Genomic DNA, 20,425 nt, shown 5'->3' with positions numbered 1-20,425 from the left:
AAAGCATCTAGGATTCATTAAGGATCTGTTGCCTCAGTTTACATACAGTGTGATTTTTTTTTTGCATGTGTTGAAGATGAAAGCCCATGACTTGTATCTTGGCACAGTGCCTTCTTATCAGATTACTTTAAACATTTCTTTTAAAATTAAGTCTCCGAGGCAGTGCTGATCAGGTGAGTGTGTAGAGGAAAAAAAACAAAAGGTAAGTTAACAGTCTCTTCCAGCAGAGGAACGTGTACCTTTATTCAGCCACATTCTTCAGATGAGTTTTTGTTTCCTGTTATGAGTCAATGAATCCAGTAACAATAGTTTAAATTTGGAATAAATTCACACAAAGCTTACATAGATTTAACATGTGGTGTAATTCAACAGTGTTTCTGGTTGGTACCAAAAGAAATATGTTGAAGTGTTTTTGTGAGGACTTTTTTTCTAAGCTGAGTTTGCCTTTTAATAGTAGAATGAATGTGCAATACCGTCTTTTTTTCTATAGAATTGTTGTTACAGTTTGGGTGCCAAAGGGTAGCACACATCATGTTAAGTAGATGAGCTGGGCTTTCAGTTTTGATTTCTGAATCGAACATAACAATTTATCTGATTTCTAGAATCAAATTAATCCTGTCGTTATCTAACTTGTTCAATTTTACATGTTGCTTTGCTTCTTTACAATGGTTGTATTTTAAATCTAGTGTTTTCATCTGTTTTCAAGCTAACGATGGAAACTGGCCCCTACTTAAGCAGAGCTCAGCCCCTGTGGTAAAACCCCCTCAGGTCTCCAACACAGACTGGAAAGAATCGAGCATGGATACTGCTTTAAAACAAGGAACAATATCCAGTCAACCTCTGCCAACTTCAGCGTTAGGAAGTACTGATAAGCTGGTGCGTTTCCTTTGTGGTGTATTTATAGATCTGTTTTGCTAAAATCATGAACCTTTGGCTTCTATAGCTGAACTCACTTCACGTATCTACACATTTCCTTCTGATAATTACTTAAAATGTTACAAATGAATTACTTTTGTATTTCTACTTTTCCATTCTTACTACATTACAATTCATGTTCTGTTTTGGGTTTTGTTTTTTTTTCCAGTTTAGTAGTTTGTGTTCCTTCCTGTTCTCTCACATATCCAGTTTCCTCTTTTCTCCCCCTTTGCTTGTCCTAATCTTCCCCACATTCCTATTTTTCCAATTCAAATATTTTGTTACCATTATTCCTTGATGTAGATTACCACTTCTTCAACATGGTCTTTTTCTGGTAAAAATACTTTTTACAACAAAAGCCATTAAATCCATCCTTCAGCTGATGTTGACTGTCTGCATCGTTGTTGTAGTTTTTATATGAATTTTATTGAACTTATGAATTTTTAACACTGTATTCTTTAAAGAATATAGACCTTGTCTTTACATTGTTTTGTTGAACTGTCAGTATTATCACATGATACATTATCAAACTTATTATCAAATAGGTACTGATATCCAGAAGTTAGAACTAGTCATTTAGGTTTTGAAAGTATTCAGATGGTTCTAGATTCCTATTAATTTATTATAACTGAAAATACTTTTAAACAGTAAGGTTTTGTGGTAAATTCAAGCAGAATTGTATTAAGGAACACAGAGTACTTGTATTGACTCCTTTGCTGCCACACAAGATTATTAGTCTGTTCTGTTGAAAGAGGAATATTCTTGCTCACAAGTGTTTTATGTAATTAAGTGGTACACAGCTTTTTATTGTTCTTATATAGGGTCTCGACTTGGGGAAGGTGCCACCAACAATTCCCGGTGTAAGCAAGCAGTTGCCTCAAAACTATGGGACCTATCCTAGCCCAGTTCCCTTAGGAACAGGTTCTACAAATTCTCTAGAAAGAAGGAAGGACGGCAGTCTGCCCAGGCCTGGAACTAGTATAGCAAATCGGCAAAGACCCGTTCCGCTTCCGCCGCCAAGCAGCGTACATCAACCCAGCTCCTCACAACAAATCCAACAGAGAATTTCCGTACCTCCCAGCCCTACGTACCAACCCTCTGGACCCCCCTTGTTTCCAGGAGGAGATGGCAGGCCAGAACTCCCTTTAACTGTGGCTATCAGACCTTTTCTAGCTGATAAAGGATCAAGACCTCAGTCTCCCAGAAAAGGGCCACAGACAGTGAACTCCAGTTCCATCTACTCAATGTATCTTCAGCAAGCAACGCCACCAAAGAATTATCAGCAAGCTGTATATAACACCTTAAATAAGTCAGTAAAAGCAGGTACAATATATGTCGCTTTGCTTTTTACCTTTGCAGTAAGCAATTAAAATGTATTTATTGAGCTTAGTTTACATATGTATATAAATCGTGTCTTGTTTGAGAAACCTCTTAAATTTATGAGAAAAATTATTTTTGTATGCAGTATGGCAACAAAAAAATGCCTTTTATTTTCAGGGTGACAAGTAAGCATATGTTGAGTTACCTTTTACTTAAAAAAAAACAAAAAAAAAACTATTAGAACAATACCTCTGGATACTCTGTTTTTTTACAAATAAGTTGAAAAAATCAAAACTAGAGAGTTGGTGATTGCCATCACCAGCAGCTGAGTATTTGTTTTTGTTTTGGTAGATTCAGTGTAATTTTTTTTTTCTGTTCCAGTGTCAAACAAGTAGCAACAAAGCCATACAGTGTATTTGCAAATATTTCATTATGTAATTTGAAAATAGTGCTTCACTGTATTCCATCATCTTTCTTTCTTTCTTTTTTTCTTTTTTTTTTTTTCAGTTTACGGAAAACCTGTCTTACAATCTGGTTCAACTTCTCCCTCACCGCTGCCATTCCTTCATGGCTCTTTGCCTGCCCAGACCTCTTCACAGCCACAATCCCAGCCTCAGACTGATGTCTCTGAAAAAGATCAAGAGCTGGAAAATGCTCCACCATCCAGTGAAAATAGCAATGTGGAAAACATTCCTCGCCCTCTCAGTCCTACTAAGCTCACGCCTATTGTGCATTCACCCCTGCGATATCAAAGCGATGCTGACCTTGAAGCTCTGCGAAGAAAATTGGCCAACGCTCCTAGGCCGTTAAAGAAGCGTAGTTCTATCACTGAACCAGAAGGCCCAAGTGGGCCAAATATACAAAAATTATTGTATCAACGCTTTAATACTCTTGCTGGAGGAATAGAAAGTGCCCCTTTTTATCAGCCAAGCAATCCCCAGGACTTCATAGGTATCTTAGCAGACGTTGATAATGGTAACGCTAGTACCAATGGCAATATCGAGGAACCTATTTCTGTGCAACCTACAGTTCCCCTTCCAGATGAGCCACCCCCTTCATCAGATGCCAATGATAATGAATTACCTTCTCCTGCAACTGAGGAACTGATAAGCACTGAAACTACAAATCAAACATCTGAGACAACTGAAGATAACAACAACAACCTTGCTATAGTTCCTTCTACCGAAGAGTCGTCCAGTCCCACGCCTGAGGTCAGCTCTCCAGCAGAAGAGGAAGCTCCTTTGCAACCTGCTCTTCCTCCTCCACTTCCTCCAGTAAGTAACTAAAAAAAGGACAAATTTGTGAACTACAGAATTAACTGTGTGCTTAAGCATAACTGAAAGAAGCTAAGCTTACACAACTGGCATACTTGCACTTGAAGTTTTGTGATACTAAAATAAGAAAAAATAAAGGTACTCCAAATACTATCCTCATAGAACAGGTTCCTTACGAGTCTACCTGTTTAATATGGAAAATAAATGCACAAACAACGTGGGGCTGTGAGTGCAATTTAGGCAATAACTTATTTTGGGATATACTCATCATGGAGCTAATGCTGGTAGATGAAGCACCATTAAAAATATTTTTTAATTTCCCCAGGGCTGCAAAGATAACTGTATGAACCAATGGATAAGCTACTGCAGTGGAAATTCTTAATTAGCATACAAGCTGAAACAGCTATTCTGGGAGAAGTGTGTTCCTTTCCCTCTCTCTAGTAGAGACTAGGGCTCTAAAATCTAACAAATCTAACAGCAACACAGCTGACTTGTTTTAGCAGAAATCTTTTCCTAATGGATTGTCTCTATTTGAATTGCTTTCAAAGTTCCTCCTCCAGCTGCACCAAAATCTTTTAAATACTAGTTGACTTTGTTGTTAGCAAAGTCTACAGCATATGGAGAATTGAAGGTAGGGAGAAAACTGTAATTTATTCTTACTTGTTAACATGACTCACTGTAACACTGATTTTAAGGCACATCTCCACTTCTCGATTCACCTAGAGCTTCATAGGTTCTTCTGCAAAGAGCTTACATTCTTTTTATAACTCGACTGCAGTGTGCACAGAGCTTTCTCTGCATTTTGCATGAGGATGTGTGGGCCAAGACACTTCTGGAAGAATGGAATATGCTAGCAACACATATTGTTCATACACACATATTGTTCATACACACATATTGTTCATACACACATATTGTTCATACACACATATTGTTCATACACACATGTTGTTTATACTGTGAGAGGTTTATTTTTTTTAAAAAGTAAAATAGCCATACTAATAGGAGAAAACAAGTTTGGTGATTCTGCAGACTTAAAGCACTCCACAAAGCTCTGCTTAGGAGGTTTTTTTTCTGAAAAGTAGCAAAGACACTTGTAAAGTATACATTTTATTCTCAAAACGCATTTAAATGTGTTTCAAATCTTGAGAATGTTTCTTCTGATTATACCATGTTGAATTTTACATAAAAGAGCTTCAGAGACTTTCTTTCTCCCAGCAAAGTTCTTTGGTACAGACCTGCTGCTGACACCTCTGTCACTTCAAGGGAAAACTTCCTTACTCGTGCTTAATTGTGTCATGCTTTCTAATCTAAGCTTAAGGTTTGACAGTGCTTCAGACCGTCCACCAGAGACACATTCAGCTCACATTATACACATTAGGATTGTGGTGCTCAAAAGCCATTGGTTTGAGTACTTTGTTTCTTATACTCCATGGCTTTAAATAGGAGTAGCTGGATTATGTTGGCATGCTTTCTAATTTTTACTAAGATATAGTACGATATCAACTCTATTATTAAAAGAATTTATAATAGAAGTGTTTGCATCATTCTTGTGACCATTTAAGGAAGATGGGATTCCTTCTCTAGTGAAGGAGTAACTGGATGGTTTCTACTACTCCTGCAATCTGAAATAATGCCTTTAAACCTTCGTTTCCACTCAGACCAAACGTACCAACCTGAAGAAACCTAACTCTGAAAGAACAGGCCACGGTTTGAGAGTGAAGTTCAATCCATTGGCTCTTCTCCTAGATGCTTCTTTGGAAGGAGAATTTGATCTTGTACAAAGAATCATATATGAGGTGAGTTTCCAAACAAAGGAAACTTCTTTGTATTCTAGGAAAAAAAAAAAGTGCTGAACTATTTCATGTTTTCCATAGGTTGATGATCCCAGTAAGCCCAATGATGAAGGAATTACACCTTTGCATAATGCAGTGTGTGCTGGTCATCACCACATTGTGAAGTTCCTGCTTGATTTTGGAGTAAATGTAAATGCAGCAGATAGTGATGGGTGGTAAGTGACAAGATTTTTAACTTAGCATCTGAAAAAACACCATTCTGATGCCAATTCAGTATTTAGTGGGGACCTGCTTGGGGAACCATTTCCTTCTCCTTTGTCCCCAGCAAATGAGGACTTGCTAATTTCGAGATGGTAACAAACTCCAGTACAAATTTCCATTGTGTTGAACCCACCGGCAAGCATGTTCACATTATAAATTATGGTACATTTTGTTTTTACTTAGAAGCATAGGTGCATTTCTTGTTCACAGGCTGAAGTAATTAAACTTTAAATAATGAATGACAAAAATGTATTGAAGTTTCATTTTCACATAAACCATTCACAGATTTTTTGAAGAATCTAGCCTAGCAGGTAGATGTAGCACCTGTAAAGAGTTTGGAAGAGATATGGAACCTTGCCATGCTGCTGAGCAGTTTCTCCCACACCTTATCTTGCCTTTCAAATTTCCTAATATTGGAAAATACTGGTTTTATATCCAGCAGCACTGCAAGCTATGCAAATCAACATAAAATAACATCTATTTTATGTTTGCCTTTACTGGAGCCAGGTCGATGCTGGAATCTACTCAGTGTCATTTGGCATGTTTTGAACAATGCATGCATATCCTATAAAGAACAACTTCCTTTAAAAACAGTCTGTATTGCAAGACAAAATAGCTAGGATTCCTGGCATTTATTTTTTTTCATTTCTACTATTTTTGTCTTTATTTCAGGACACCTTTGCATTGTGCAGCTTCTTGCAATAGTGTTCATCTCTGTAAACTATTGGTTGAATCTGGGGCAGCTATTTTTGCTTCAACTATAAGTGACATAGAAACTGCTGCAGACAAGTGTGAAGAGATGGAAGAAGGTTATATCCAGTGTTCTCAGTTCCTGTATGGTAAGCTATGACACTTCTTTACAAACTTGTTTCCTCTCTTCTAAAATTCGTCCCTTTTCTGGCACTCTGACCTGAAGGAAACATCTGCTTGGGCTCCAGGCTGCCCTGCACCTGTTCTTTCAAAATGGTGACAACATAGCAGTCTTTTGGTTATTATGTTGCTCGTTGTCCTTTCCTTCTTGACTTGCAGACTCCGTCTAACACTACAATTGTTAAAGATTAATTGGGTTTAATGGGTTTGATTTCAAGGAAATGCTTCCACTGAGAGATTTTCACAGCACCAGTGAGTTGTCAACTATCTTGACAGAAATATTCCAACAAATTTTTAGGAGATCACCTTCAGAAACGTGTATACATTATGAATAATTAGAGAATGTGCTTAGTTACTAAGATATTTTGCAAGGAAAGTACCTTGATGGAGCAGAAAAAACATTAATTTATGGTGATGGAGATAAGCTTAATTAAGGCTCTGACAGTGTGCAGATTTTCAGAAGCTTCAAGCAGTGCTGTATGCAGTGTGTGCAAGCTCTGGGACAGAACTGAGGCCTTTGAGAAACATTCACCAGTTCTATAATGTTGCTTTGCTCAAACAGTTGTCAAACTCTTTTTGTCCTCCTTGGAATAGAAGTAAGATTATGAAGTTTCTGTTGTTGAAAATTGTGTATGAAATGTTAATAATGAGACTAATATTTGAGCCACACCAAAAGTCTCCGGGGGAAAAATAGATTACCATCTACTGTGCTAACTTCTTGTTAACAGGAGTGCAGGAAAAGTTGGGAGTGATGAACAAAGGAGTGGTGTATGCACTGTGGGATTACGAAGCCCAGAATAATGATGAGCTGTCATTCCACGAGGGCGATGCCATTACTATTCTAAGACGCAAGGATGACAATGAAACGGAGTGGTGGTGGGCCCGCCTCAATGATAAAGAAGGCTATGTTCCTAAAAATCTTCTTGGGGTAAGTGCTGAATTACCACTTGCCTTCAGTTTTTTACTTCTCCCTGAAGTAGGATCTGTGGTCATCGTCTCCATGTTCTGCAGTTTAAGTGTGGTGGCTTTATTAGGCAGCCCTAAGTTTTGGCCCGGGAAGATACTTAGGAAGGCTTTTAATACCTGGCACAAGATAAACATACATTTATACGACTTAAAAATGGGAAAAAGCCTTGAAGGTGGCAGCTTCAGGCAAGTCATTTATGCAGCTCTCAGCCAAATTTAACACTGCTATCACAAAAGTCCAGGACTGAAGGCCAACCAAGTGGACAGAGAGTGTGAAATGAGCTCTTTTGGGGGCTTGACAGGGAACTCCTGAATTTCCATAAAAGAATCTCCTAACCTACCGTGGGATCTTCAACTAAAAGAACCAAGTTATTTGCAGAGCAGCAACTTGCTCCTGTTTGCACTAATAAGTCAGCCCTTGGCATCCTGCCGTTGCTGGTTTAATTTTTCAGAAGTCACCGAAGAACATGCTGTAGCTCAAAAACAAATTAAAAAGCCCTCACGCCCCAAAACACTTCTTTTAACACTCAGGTCTCATCAGTACCTTTTAGTTATAACTTAATTGATTGTATATTTAATTTGCTGTCAACCATGCAAAGCCTAATCCTTTCATTCTGTTTTTACAGTTATATCCACGAATAAAACCTAGACAGCGAACCCTTGCTTGAATTCAGTTGTACAACAGTGCAACACCTTGCTGGTAACTGGAAACTTAAAACATACACTGGAGCCATTGTTTTTGATCATTTCACACGGAGAAATAAAACTATGATACTTAGTTTTAATGGTGCTTTCTCTTGTTAAATGGACAGCATCCAAGAGTTTCAAGATCTGCAGTTTGTAAATGAATCCTGTTCTATGTGACCCACCACTGATGAGGAGAGCTGTGTCTCCACTACCTACAGTGTTCCGCCAGCTGTTGTCTAAAGCGATGTATTGAGTTCAAGTTCGGTGTGGTAGGAGCTTTCTTGTGTTAAATGTTCAGAGGTGCCATTTGCGAAGTGCAGATAAGCTGTCCAGTTTGCTCCAACCCCACAGTTAACTGTCCCATGTCAGGATTTTGGATGTTTTGTTCAATGCCAGTGAATGTTGAGTTCTCTCATTACTCATCAACTCTTTGGGTTCTAGGACACAAGATCTTCACCGATTCCACTCATCAGTAAGTACTCACCAAAGCTTTACAAAGGCTAGGATTAAGTGTTAACGTGCTTTTGCACTTACATCCTAGTTTAGGCAACCCCAACAAAAGCTTTACATAGTCTAGCATCTAGTATAAATCTGCATTTAGAACCAAGCTAGAGAAACTAACCAAACAACAGTATTAGTACACTTTTCAAAGCCCCTACACGATAGTTCACTTGGTGTTATATTTTCTTATTATTCAGCCTACAGCACCAGTGTTACCTCTACTAATGTAAAGGTTCCCCTGATAACCACTGCGGTTTGTCCTTTCTGGACAGAACAATTCATAGTGAACTTGCAGCAGCTTAAAGGATTTGTATGTCTGCATGGATGAAAGTGCAATAGTTGAGAAAGGTAAGAGTCTGGTAAGGGTAATACTGTATAATTTTAAGTCTGCCCAGGTCAGTCTAGAAGAAAAAATGAAGGACTGAATAGAAGTAGAAAGTGAGGTGTGTAGAGATGTTGACTTAAGGAGAAGAAAGAAATGAGTTGTTATAAAGAAGGGTTTAAGAAAGGCAATAGCTAATTTGAGGACAGTTTCTGTGGTTCTTGGCAGCCTACATCTGTTGCCAAGGCAAGTTATGCAATAATCTATTCCACTACATTGTAGTTTCAAGCAAAAAAAAAAAGAAAAAGAAAAAAAAGCACTTCACTGGAATTTTAATTGTACATGATTTTATATACCAAAAGTATATTTTGAATTTCCCATTATAAGTTAAGTTGTAGCCATATTTCTTGTAATTTTCTCCCATTAAACAGTATGCAATTTGATTAATTCCTCATGTACAAGTTCTGTGTATAATTTATATATCCATTTCTGCAGTGCTGTAACTTGCTTTTACCACAGGTTAGCATTAACTGTATATATTGTGGTGAAAAGTGAAAGGGTATTATTGTTGAAGAATTTGCTACATGAATGTCATGATTCAAGAGCCTCCGATACACTAATGCAGAGAAAATGTAAATGTGCACAATAAAGTACTGCTAAGGCGTTGGCTGCATTCTCCCTTAAGTTTATACAAGTAGCAACTGTAAATGTGCCTTTCCTCACAGTCAGCATAAAAAGACCAGCTGGCTGGTGACTGAGGTTTCCTCATTGTTGTACCCGTATACAGAGAATGACTTGCCATGTAAATTTTGAACCACCTTACACTGTGAGCTCTGGTATTCCAACTGCAGCAGATTCGTACTTGGCTAGAAAAGCTCTGAAGGGTCCTTTACACTTAAAGCTGACACCTGAGCCTCTTATGTTTGCTGACTCAATTTTTACCAGTCTAGGACAGTGGAAGGAGAGAGACATTGGCTACGTGAGGTTTAGGCAGAGGACTGAGCAAATTAACAAGGCTTAAAACTGAAATGAGGGTCCTGCACTCAGATGGTAGCAGGCAGTTACTAAAGCACCTGTACGTTGTGAAAGTAAGTATCAGCTCCTGTTTAAATAAGTGAATTAATTTATTCATATTTGTACATTAAAATGTATACAATTCCAGACAGCATTACAGTTAGATTAACAAAAGCTAGTTTCCAAAAAGAAAATACAAAACTAAAAATTATTCTGGAAGCTTTGTTATTACAGAAGGGAAGTTTCAAGATCATGTAATTCCAATTTGGTGATATTTGGTGAAATATGTTAAGAAAAAAAATCAAGTGGATTCTATAAAACCATATCTAAGGCAGATTTTATTGTACATTGATTTTAAACATTTGGATAGAGGGAAAAACCTGAGATCTATACCCAAAAGCTATTCTCTGCAGAAGAGACATACACCTTTGTTTGCTTTCTGTGGCAAACAGTATATATAATTGTTACTACAAAAGTTGTGCTGTACATTAGCTGTAGTGCAGGTCACTTTCATATTTCATATTAAGTGCCAATAAAGGCAATAAAGGTTTAACAAAATATACAAAGTCTTAAAAGGTGAGACTGTTTAAAGCATTAATTGTATACATATTGCACGCTATAGTGAATACTCATGGTTCAAAACAGAAATACATCGTGTTTGCCAGTTCTTACATAATGAACCACACTGGAATGAGAAAAAGTCAAGAGAAAGTGTTAACCAGTTGTCAAATTAGCACAAAGTGAGATGCGGGTCCTCCGAGGCTGGTGTCTGCTCTCAAGCTGCCGGCAGTTTGCTCATTTCTTACTGGTCCCGAGATTCATAAAGAAGTTTTGTTGCCTAACATGAAAGCAAAAAATTACTGAAAAAATTCCCTCCACAAATAGCATAAAGCTAAAGGCATAGCAAGCAGCTGTAGCTTCTGTTTTCTTATGAAGAAGGCCTTAAAATCTGCACATTCAGAAGAATAACAGAAAAGAAAAAGCCCCAAGGACTGCATGCTCTACTGCTACTACTTTCTTTATCCTTCTGTAAATTTTGCTTCCCTTGCTTACCTTATGCATAGCTGCCAGCCAGCTTGCTGACAGCTTCTTGTTAGAGCTGAAGTCTTCACTGGCCGTAAATTTCATCTGTGTTAGCTCCTCTGACCCTGGTACTTTATACTGCAGAATCATACCTATGGCACGGGTATTGCCCCCTGAAAACAACAAGAGAAATCCTGAACAGCAATGTCTTGCCAACTAAATCAGCACAACCTCTTTTAGGTAATAATCACGTTGGGAGACAGCATCTTAGCACTGAATTCAAAGCATTGACAGCTGCAGGTGAACTAACAGGTGCAGCATCAGAGGAAGCAGTGACAAAAGGTGGACAATGGGATGTGGAATGGGCAGACGTGGTATTGCTTACTTCTCTCCTGCAATCACTGAGGCAGAACTTGTAAAAGCCACTGGTGCACACACTGAGAAAACCCTCGTATTTCAGTATTACCATCTGTCTCAAATAGATAACGTGGTTTCACAACACAGCCTGCAGTTTCTAAACTGAATTATCAGTGTCCAGTCAGACCAGTATCAGATAGGGATCCTTGCTCAATCCAAATCTGGCAGCATTTGGGAATTTGGCAAGAGTACCTGGCAATGGGGAACAATGTCATTTATTTCCTGAAGGAAATCCCTTACAAAAGACATTGTTCTGACAACAGTGCAATAACAAGGTGCTTATGTCTCTCTAGCTGCATAGAAATTAAGATAAACCAAACCAGATGCATAGAAATTGAACAGAAGCTTTGTTTAGAATAGCACATTGCTGCTTCACATTCACTCTGTTGGGGAGCTCATTTACTGAAGTAGCAGAGCAGAAACTAAAGCCACAGCAACAGCACGCATACACAGGAGGGCATTTTTACAAAAACTGCCTGCGTGAGCAGAAAGGGTCCTGGAAGCCATTACCTTCATATCCAGAGGCCAAAGACCATCTTGGTCAAAGGAATGAGATCAAAAGCACACAGTGTTTATAAACAGTTACTTCCTCCTCTTGTGGAACAGACTGCAGTTCACCATCTTTATCACTGTCTACTGCATCTACCCTGTCAAACTAACTGCCATGCTCTAGACAACAAAACACAGGAAATACATTACTCATTTCTGGTGTGCACAATGCAGGAAACCTCTGTTGAAAGAGGGTGATGTGCAAAGCTGCATGCCACTGAAGATAATTTCTCATCTGTCCTCTATAGAGGCAGACAATAGCACACGTGGTCAAAAAAAGGACTCAAGTATTTTAGTTCTCCTCCAAAGAGTTACAAAACAATCATTCTCAGTTTACTAGATAGATGAGAAGGAATAATCAGTACTGGAACATAACTTGTCTTAGGTTGAACAGACACGCATCAAGCAATAAGCTGACACTGCATAGGAAAGCAGAGGGGAGAGGGTCATAACAGCATGCTGGAGGGAGCTGTGCTCACAAAAGGTACTGGTGATACCTTCAGTAATATGCTGGCTCTCCAGAAGGCTGGTGTAAGTGTGAGTATCTTTTTCTACCATCAAGAAGGAAGGCAGGCAGGCAAAAAGATAAAGCAATCAGAAGAGTAATGAACAAGAAATTACAGGAGCATTAAGCAACTCAGCAACACATTCAGTTGATTTGAATATCAAGTACATGCTGTACTGATAGACTGTCCAATTAAAGATTCCAGCAGTGACAGAGATGTTGCTAACAAGTAATCATTAAAATTCCTGACCCCATTTGTTCTCATTTCAATGAAATCATGTTCATCCTGAAATACTATGAAATGTGTCAAGAGGTGAAGCAGTAAGTAGCTGCCTTCTGATAAAAATGTTACCAGTTTAATTTGGCCGCCCCTTCATCTTGAATGAAATTAAGAGCACCATTTTATGTTTTTAAACAGTTTCTCTCTTACTCTCCTCTGAACTGTTTGTACAAACAGAAGAGAAACCCTGGCTGGACTCTGAAACAAACTGACAGCTCCCTTCTATGAGCTCAAAGTTCAGCCAAGAGAAAGGATCAGACGAGATGACCACCTTTACTTTGGTTTACCAAGAAATTCTCTCATCTTAGAGCTCTAAAATCACTTCTGAATTCTGAGGCTTCCCCCAAAATCCCAGCAGCCACATGGAAGGTTTTCCACGCCCAGCACTGTTCCAACAACTGTTGTAAGTAATACACTTACACCTGAACTACTAATAACCCAGAAATGCATTGTCTGGCTTGAACAATAATTACAGCTCCACATTGTTCTTAACAGTTAATTCGTATTGAATGAAAAATTACCTCCAGGAGTAAATCCCTCTGTAAGTATCTGAACAGTTGAAATTTGTACAATTTCAATCTCATAATGGCTGTCTCCATCCAAAACCAGGTATCTTTATAACAAAGAAAAAAAAAATATTGATTTTCTTGTCAGCAATATCAAATCAAATGTTTGGATTACTGTATAATAATACAGCTGTGTCCACAAGTGCTATGTCTATCAACTGTCCTCACCTCTGATTGTTGGAGAGCCGACAGACCATGAGCTCCGACTTATCCGACGTTCCCAGAGTTACAAAGAACGTAGCACCTGAGAAGAAAAGCTTCAGTATTCTAATGCAGTATTTAGGGAGGAACATGGAAGTATCAAAAAGGATAACTAATTTTTGCTTCCTGCACCTTGCACACTGAACATATAAAGTCTTTGGTTATGCTCTGCATCATGTCTGTTCACAATTAGAGGTTGCTTTACCCGCATGCTGTAGAAATATGGACTATGTCTATGATAAATCCTGGAAAAATGAGAACAGGTTTGAGGATGACCAAAACAAAGATGGATGCTATCATGTCAAAATTACAAAGAAGAATCAATAGCAGGTTGTGACTGTCAGCTGTGTGCTTAACAGAGATGAAACACCACCTTTTTCAGTGCTGAAGACCAGCTCAGCCTTACTGCGAGGTCAGCAAACTTCTGCCTTCGTCTTATTTTCCCACCTGCTTAAAACAGCTCTTTTGACATCAAGAAAGTCATCTTAGTATTGAAGTGATTCATAAATTAAAGCAGACAACACGCCTACCACTTTATTTCCTCCGTACCTCATACCCCCTCTGTTGCCTAATCCCAGTAGCACTGGCCTGGGAAATAATACTAACACAGCATCGCCAAATGGCCTGTGATCCATCTCCATGGTCCATGCCACGATTCTTCAGAGCTTCACCTCACTGCCAGCTTCCCACTTCACTGCACCTCGCTGAGCCCTCAATGCAGACACAGGTTGCTGCTGACATGAGACCTGCAGCAGCAGCAAAGCTACCAAGGACATCAAAACAACCACTGCTCTGAGATCTGTGGGTCTGCGGTAAGCCACGAGTAACCACACTTTGGCTGCATAACATGAATGCAAGCAGGGCAAACTTTTTCAAGGAAAATCTTCAGGTTAATGTTCAGTATTTCAAAAATTGTCATCACCATTACCTGCCTAGCACACCGATGAATGGTTTGTGCACTGCAGGGATGAACGCACCCCCTTCACAGAATGGCCAGGGTTGGAAGGGACCTCAAGGATCATGAATCTCCAACCCCCCGCCACACGCAGGGCCACCAACCTCCCCATTTAATACTACACCAGGCTGCCCAGGGCCCCATCCAACCTGGCCTTGAACACCTCCAGGGACGGATGGGGCATCCACAACCTCTCTGGGCAGCCTGTTCCAGCACCTCACCACTCTTTCTGTAAAGAATTTCCCCGACATCCAACCTAAATCTCCCCTCCCTCCACTTAAAACCATTTCTCCTTGTCCTGCTGTTATCTACCCTTTCAAAGAGTTGATTCCCCTCCTGCTTATAGGCTCCCTTTAGGTACTGAAAGGCTGCAGTGAGGTCACCCCACAGCCTTCTTTTCTCCAGGCTGAACAAGCCCCCTCAGCCTGTCTTTGTAGGGGAGGTGCTCCAGTCCCCTGATCATCTGGACCCTCTCCAGCAGCTCCCTGTCTTGTACCGAGGCCCTAGAATCTCCTTTGGAACTAATCAGGCAGTGGTTCAGCATACTGGTTATACACACCTGTAACACGCCAACAGTAAGGAGCCCATCGAAAGGCCATGAATTTCAAAACTGAAAACTCAGCTTTTTTAATGTAATTGAAATGTGAATTCCTTTATTGCACATGGCTTTAATGCTGTGCAGAACTGTCCTGCCACCAATCACATCCACAGGCCATGAACAAGCTCACAGATAAAGCTTGAAAAAAAGCACAGAATCTCATAAAAAAAAAAAATCAAAATCTCTGTTGTTAAGCATTTTCATCCTTATTTAGTGCAACAGAAATGCAGCTAAGAGATGGACTATTTTAATAAAATGCCAACCGCACACGTATCAGTCCTCAGAGGCATTCAAGTGTTCTTTGTTTTTAATGACTTTTTTTTTAATCTCTCAGTAAGCTGGTGATACAGAATTAAGTGGCAAACAAGAAACACAACAAGGAACTGTTTTAAGGACAGAAAATGGCAGCGCAACAGCTTGATGAAAGGAATTAATCTTGCTATTTATCAGATGTTTTTTAACACAGCATTTTCATCAATGGAAATGAGATCAAAACAACGTAAACGCGCAGTCAGTACTTGCCATTCATGAGCACTTTAAGCTGTTTGTCATAGAACTCGGTTTCTTTCTGTGAGATGAGGGCACACTCAGCACACTGGCGCACAGGGTCCACAAAGCACATGCGAGGCAGAGGCACTTTTTTACTGCAGCACTTGTCACAGAAGCACTTTCCACATCTTCGGCAGTGATGCTGAGCGTGAGAGAATGTTTTATTTGTTTACAGAATAACGTGGTGAAGTTCTTACATTAAACATCCTCCTACCCAACAACCAGAAGTTTCTCAGCTGTGAAATATTCACACTGAAGGGGCAGGACAGCAGCCAAGAGGTAAATGGCAATTAACTGCTGTAGTGGTGGGAAGGACGCTCTGAAGACTGAACCCTGAGAGTGGTGTGCAGAATGAAATGCATTGCAAGCTTTTGCTGGCACTGACAACACGCCTCTGAAGCAGACCAATGAGACATTGAAAGGATTTTACCCAAAGTGCAGTAAATCCCTTCCTTGCCTCACTGACAATAAAAATGGAGAAGAACAGTTTCTAGGTCCCTTCTAAGTTTCTACTGCAGATTCTGTTCTCCCTCTAAACTTGTTCTCAAATGTTTCCCATGAAAAAAGCTACAGAACTTCACAGCTTAAACCTGAAGTCCTCTCTCTATCAGAAACATCAGGCAGCACAGTGCAACTCCAACGAAGCTGTAATGCTGGTTCAAATCTGATCTGGCAAAATCAGCACAGCTTCAAAAAGTGGCTTCTGCTCCAATCACTCCTGGGGTGTGGAGCCCTGGCAGTTCTTCCTGATGCAAGTTCTCAGCAGATGACAGCAGCTCGTGTCAGAACAAGTGTTCCCAGGCGAGCAGGACCTGCTTTGTGGCTCATAGCAAGCCTCAAATGCTTGACACAAGGAAGTGATACGCTGCACTCCTGATCACTGTTAAACTTCGAGTGTTACGCAGTCCTCTGAAGTACCTGCTACACTTGGCTACCTCCATTCACTTCCCAAAGTTAACAGAAGTTAAGCGCAGCAGCTTAATGAATTACTGCTTTGCAGCCAATCCATTACTATGTCTGCCTTAAGATTTCTCTTTCCTTCTCTCTTCAATTTAGATGAAAATCTACATCACTGATGTCAACTATGTCAGTGCATCTCAAGCCCCACTTCCACCAGCACACGCTAACAGAGTGTCAGTGCACTCACACAGAGGAACGTTTCTCTCTGCTAAAATCAGTGCTGGCTTTTCCAGGAGGCTGCAGAACTCCCACTGTCAGCAGAACGTTTTCTGACCACGAGACAGATCCTGTTTTGCTTGTAGAGGGACAATCTGGCTTTCAGCTCTCTCCATTGTAACAACTGAGCTCTTTCATGTCAGACTGTAACTCGTTACACCTGAGAGCATGGTTAGTTCACACTGCCACAACTAATTTCATCTCTGAAAGCAGAACTGCGTTCATTAATTTGGTTTCAGTGTCAGTGCTGATGTTGGCAGCCCACTCCAGCATGAGCTCCAAAGCACCCTTTTCATGCAAACCCAGCTGGCAGCACCTGGCACTTTGAAAAAAGCCAAACTGTGTGGCACAACCTGAGCTAAAGGAATGTCACAGAAATGGAACTGAGTGAGAAAAACTCGTCCTCTATCCGGAAAAGGCCGAACAGAAAGGAAAACTATTATAACATCCATTACTCTTGGCATGAAATTCTACTCAATCATCTACATTTTATATCAGAAGTCCATACTGGCACATTGCAACAGTTAAAGCTTTATATTTTGTCAATTTCTCTTACCTTTCTAGTTATGAAGTCAAATTTCGTATCACACTGCATACATCTCGGGCACTAGAAAACAGTACAAATTAATGTTAACCTGTAAGATTTGCCAAAATCATTCACCCTAAGGAGTACTGCATCTTGCCAAAACGGCATTTCAGATATCTTTAACACGTTTCCTTGTGTTTGGGTTTCCACAAAGGCATGTATTCATAGTCGCATTCTTTCCTGAGTTCCTACAGCTGTAGGAACCTAAACTGTTGCAGCCGGGCCATCACAGAGTTCAGCTGAATGTCATCTCCGTGACCTCCCCTAGGCTGAGCCACTGCTATTTGCTTAGCACACAGCCATCACCGTTTGCTTCTAATTAATAACATTTCAATACCAAACTCTTTACCTTCTAAGAACTCTCTCTGGTTACAGCAGCTTCAGGAGTCTATTTCTGCTGTGAAACAGAAGTCCCTTTCTCAATCACCATCCCATGTTGTACAGCTACAGCCAGAAAAATAGCAGCTAAGGAGAAGTATCTCCAGAAACATTTCAGTTTCTTGTAACTCCAGTTTTATATAAAGCATTCACACACCGAAACAAAAGGCTTAACAAATCAGTAGCAGCAGTCACTGTAATGGAGCAGAAATAACTACTCTGCAATATCTGGTACAGGAAGCTGTTTCTCAATCCCGCACAAAACAGAACTAGAAGTGCTCCTGCACTGTTTCATGTAGCTGAGTTCACCCCCAACCACCTCCCTTCTCAGTGGCTCCATAAAAGCTGCTTCTCACCGACACTGACCTGCCAGCATTCGGCACCTGCAGTGCCAAGGTTTGCTCTGTAGTGCTCTACAGCCAATACCGCGTTTTGGTCTACGCTGACCTTGGTTTACTGATTTAAGTTTTGACACACTTCATAGTTTGGGAGCTGGGCATGGCAAGAATTTCAAAAGACCCTGATTTTACCAGGAGTCTGATTCATTTTCCTCAAGCAAATCTGTATTTCTGGACAGAAATCAGAAAGCACAAGCCACAAACCAGGGAGAGAATGCTCTTCTAAATCCCATCTTGAATAGGTTTCACAGATAACATTAGGTTAAAGTACACAAGTTGCTCTTCAGCAACTAACAGAACTATCCTTCTTCACATTTCATTCTGACTTTGTAGAATATTCCTAACCTCCAGACCAATTCTGATAGCACACCCAAAGCACAGCGCAGCTATAAATCAGAAGGAAATGGCACGTGCTAGCAGCTATCACAGCAGGGTTTTGGTACTGAACCGTTCCAATCCAAGCAGCTTCAACACGTTGTTCCTTCCTGGCACTTCAGTTTTAAGTAACCACAACCATGAGAACCCATTTGCATCACAACTTGGCCTGGGAACAGCTCACAAACGGAGAACAACTTTAAAGGTAAATCCTTCCCATTCATCCTTGTGACATAGGGAAGCAGGATTGCTTAAGTCTGTTCACATTTACAGAAAACAAAGCATGGCACTTGAGTTACTTTTCATGTCTTCAAGGCACAGGCTTGTCAAAACTACTGCCGTAGAAGCAAGATAGAAATAAGACATTAAATAAAAATTAATTAAAATTATTAATATATTGATGTCACAATCAATGGTATCAGATTATTTCATATACCAAGATGAAAATGGAAGAGCAACCAGATGTTGGGTGCTGGTAATAACGCAGGAGCAACGAGAACTGGTTACGAGCCGAGAGGAACTTCTGATGCAGTTGCTGAAGTGCGATAAGGAATTAGTGCAACATTTTAGATCCAGACAGAAGTGGGAACAATGCAGACAGACAGGAAGCTATAGTTATACTTCATATATTTGCATATACAATAACAACCTGACGTGAGAAGCGATGCAAGCCTACACCTGGTTAAGCACATTAACACAGTGACTGTGTGACAACATGAAGGTTTGCAAGCTCATCAAAACAGGTGTCATAACACACCCAGCCAGAAGGATGCCAGTGGGAGATGCCTTCTGATAATACTGTACTCAAATGTGACCAGTCCTCTGCCTGAGCTGCACGAGTTTGCTATCAGCAGGAGAGCAGCTCTGTTACACGGCCACGTAAAGCACAGCTCCACTCTGCTGCGAGCCCAGAGCCCCACCAGTAGCTCCCCTCACACAGGTGTATGTCCTCAGCCACGTGAGATCTGGGACACAGGTGGACCTTGGAAGCTCCAGCCACCTCTGCACCCTACTAGCATTCTTACTGCAGCATTTCCTCTATAGGAACATCACCAGTTGAGCTCTATTGGCGATTAACACATTTTAGATACGTCAATTCTTAAATATATTATCTAACTAGCTTGAACAAACCTCCAAACAACTTTCAGTTGAATTAAGATGGCACTACATATTTGAGTTAAAAGCACTTTTTTTTTTTTTTTTAATGGAACTCTTCTGCTATAATTGAGACTGCTGAAATATCAAGCCACGTTCAATGGCAGGGAGGAAATTGCTTTTAGTGTAATATAACCATCCGTGGAGGTGCCCAGCACCGGGCTGGATGGGGCCCCGGGCAGCCTGAGCTGCTGGAGGGCTGCCAGCCCACGGCACGGTTGGGGCTGGCTGGACTCTGAGGACCCTCGCAACCCAACCGTCGCGTGACCCACACTCCAGTTACGCCCAATGACCGGCAGCCCTCAGGTCTCCAGGCAGCAGAGGCCAAGGTACGCACAGTGCAGATCCGGGCTGCAGGAGGCACGGGAGCCCCGTCCCGCTGCAGGGCGGTACTCTTCTTCCTTGTTCCCAGCCAAGGGAGGAACGGCTCCGCTTAACGACTGCCTGCTTACATTCACGGAGCCTCATCAAAACTCCTGCTTAGCCGGGGCCGCACGTCAATTAAATGCGCTGGCGTGAGTCCACGCCACAGCGCGGCGGCAATAAGCAAACAAGTGGCGCTAAATAAACAACCGCTGCGCCTGCCAGCACCGGGCTGCGGGAATGGCTAACGACCGACGCACGTTACACCGAACCCGGACGAACGTCGCGATCGCAGAGAACGAGCATCGAAAAGCAAAGCTGACGGAAACGCCCCGATCGCCCAGCGAGGCCCTGAAGGCGCCCGTTAAGCCTCGCCAAGCGGAGCCGCGCGCTTTGCGCCCGACGCGGCCCCGCAGACGGCCCTG

General features: G+C 40.9%; 2 protein-coding genes across 9 annotated transcripts in view; one reads left to right on the top strand and one right to left on the bottom strand.

Moving 5' to 3' along the window:
* The window catches only part of PPP1R13B (protein phosphatase 1 regulatory subunit 13B), a 63,231-nt gene extending 53,653 nt beyond the window's left edge, over nt 1–9,578 (top strand). For 7 of the 8 annotated variants that reach the window (XM_031553698.1, XM_010711962.3, XM_010711961.3 and 4 more), the window contains 8 exons: nt 707–876; nt 1,737–2,238; nt 2,743–3,509; nt 5,171–5,308; nt 5,387–5,520; nt 6,239–6,405; nt 7,165–7,364; nt 8,029–9,578. In XM_031553698.1, the coding sequence (XP_031409558.1) occupies nt 707–876; nt 1,737–2,238; nt 2,743–3,509; nt 5,171–5,308; nt 5,387–5,520; nt 6,239–6,405; nt 7,165–7,364; nt 8,029–8,070 (2,120 nt within the window). In that variant the 3' untranslated portion in view covers nt 8,071–9,578. The remainder of the gene's footprint in view (nt 1–706; nt 877–1,736; nt 2,239–2,742; nt 3,510–5,170; nt 5,309–5,386; nt 5,521–6,238; nt 6,406–7,164; nt 7,365–8,028) is intronic. The other variant, XM_019615900.2, reaches the window with a different exon arrangement.
* Nucleotides 9,579–10,017: 439 nt separating this feature from the next.
* ZFYVE21 (zinc finger FYVE-type containing 21) overlaps nt 10,018–20,425 on the bottom strand; it is an 11,352-nt gene continuing 944 nt past the window's right edge. Inside the window, exons 3-9 of the mRNA XM_003206753.3 lie at nt 17,302–17,352; nt 15,543–15,711; nt 13,435–13,510; nt 13,222–13,313; nt 12,413–12,466; nt 10,980–11,122; nt 10,018–10,764 (exon numbers count right to left, since the gene is read on the bottom strand). Coding sequence (XP_003206801.2) covers nt 10,729–10,764; nt 10,980–11,122; nt 12,413–12,466; nt 13,222–13,313; nt 13,435–13,510; nt 15,543–15,711; nt 17,302–17,352 — 621 coding nt within the window. The 3' untranslated portion in view covers nt 10,018–10,728. The remainder of the gene's footprint in view (nt 10,765–10,979; nt 11,123–12,412; nt 12,467–13,221; nt 13,314–13,434; nt 13,511–15,542; nt 15,712–17,301; nt 17,353–20,425) is intronic.

The sequence above is a fragment of the Meleagris gallopavo genome, chromosome 5 (genome assembly GCF_000146605.3).
Source record: "Meleagris gallopavo isolate NT-WF06-2002-E0010 breed Aviagen turkey brand Nicholas breeding stock chromosome 5, Turkey_5.1, whole genome shotgun sequence".
In the NCBI taxonomy this organism is placed as follows: domain Eukaryota; kingdom Metazoa; phylum Chordata; class Aves; order Galliformes; family Phasianidae; genus Meleagris; species Meleagris gallopavo.
This window is presented reverse-complemented; position numbering and strand designations above follow the sequence as displayed.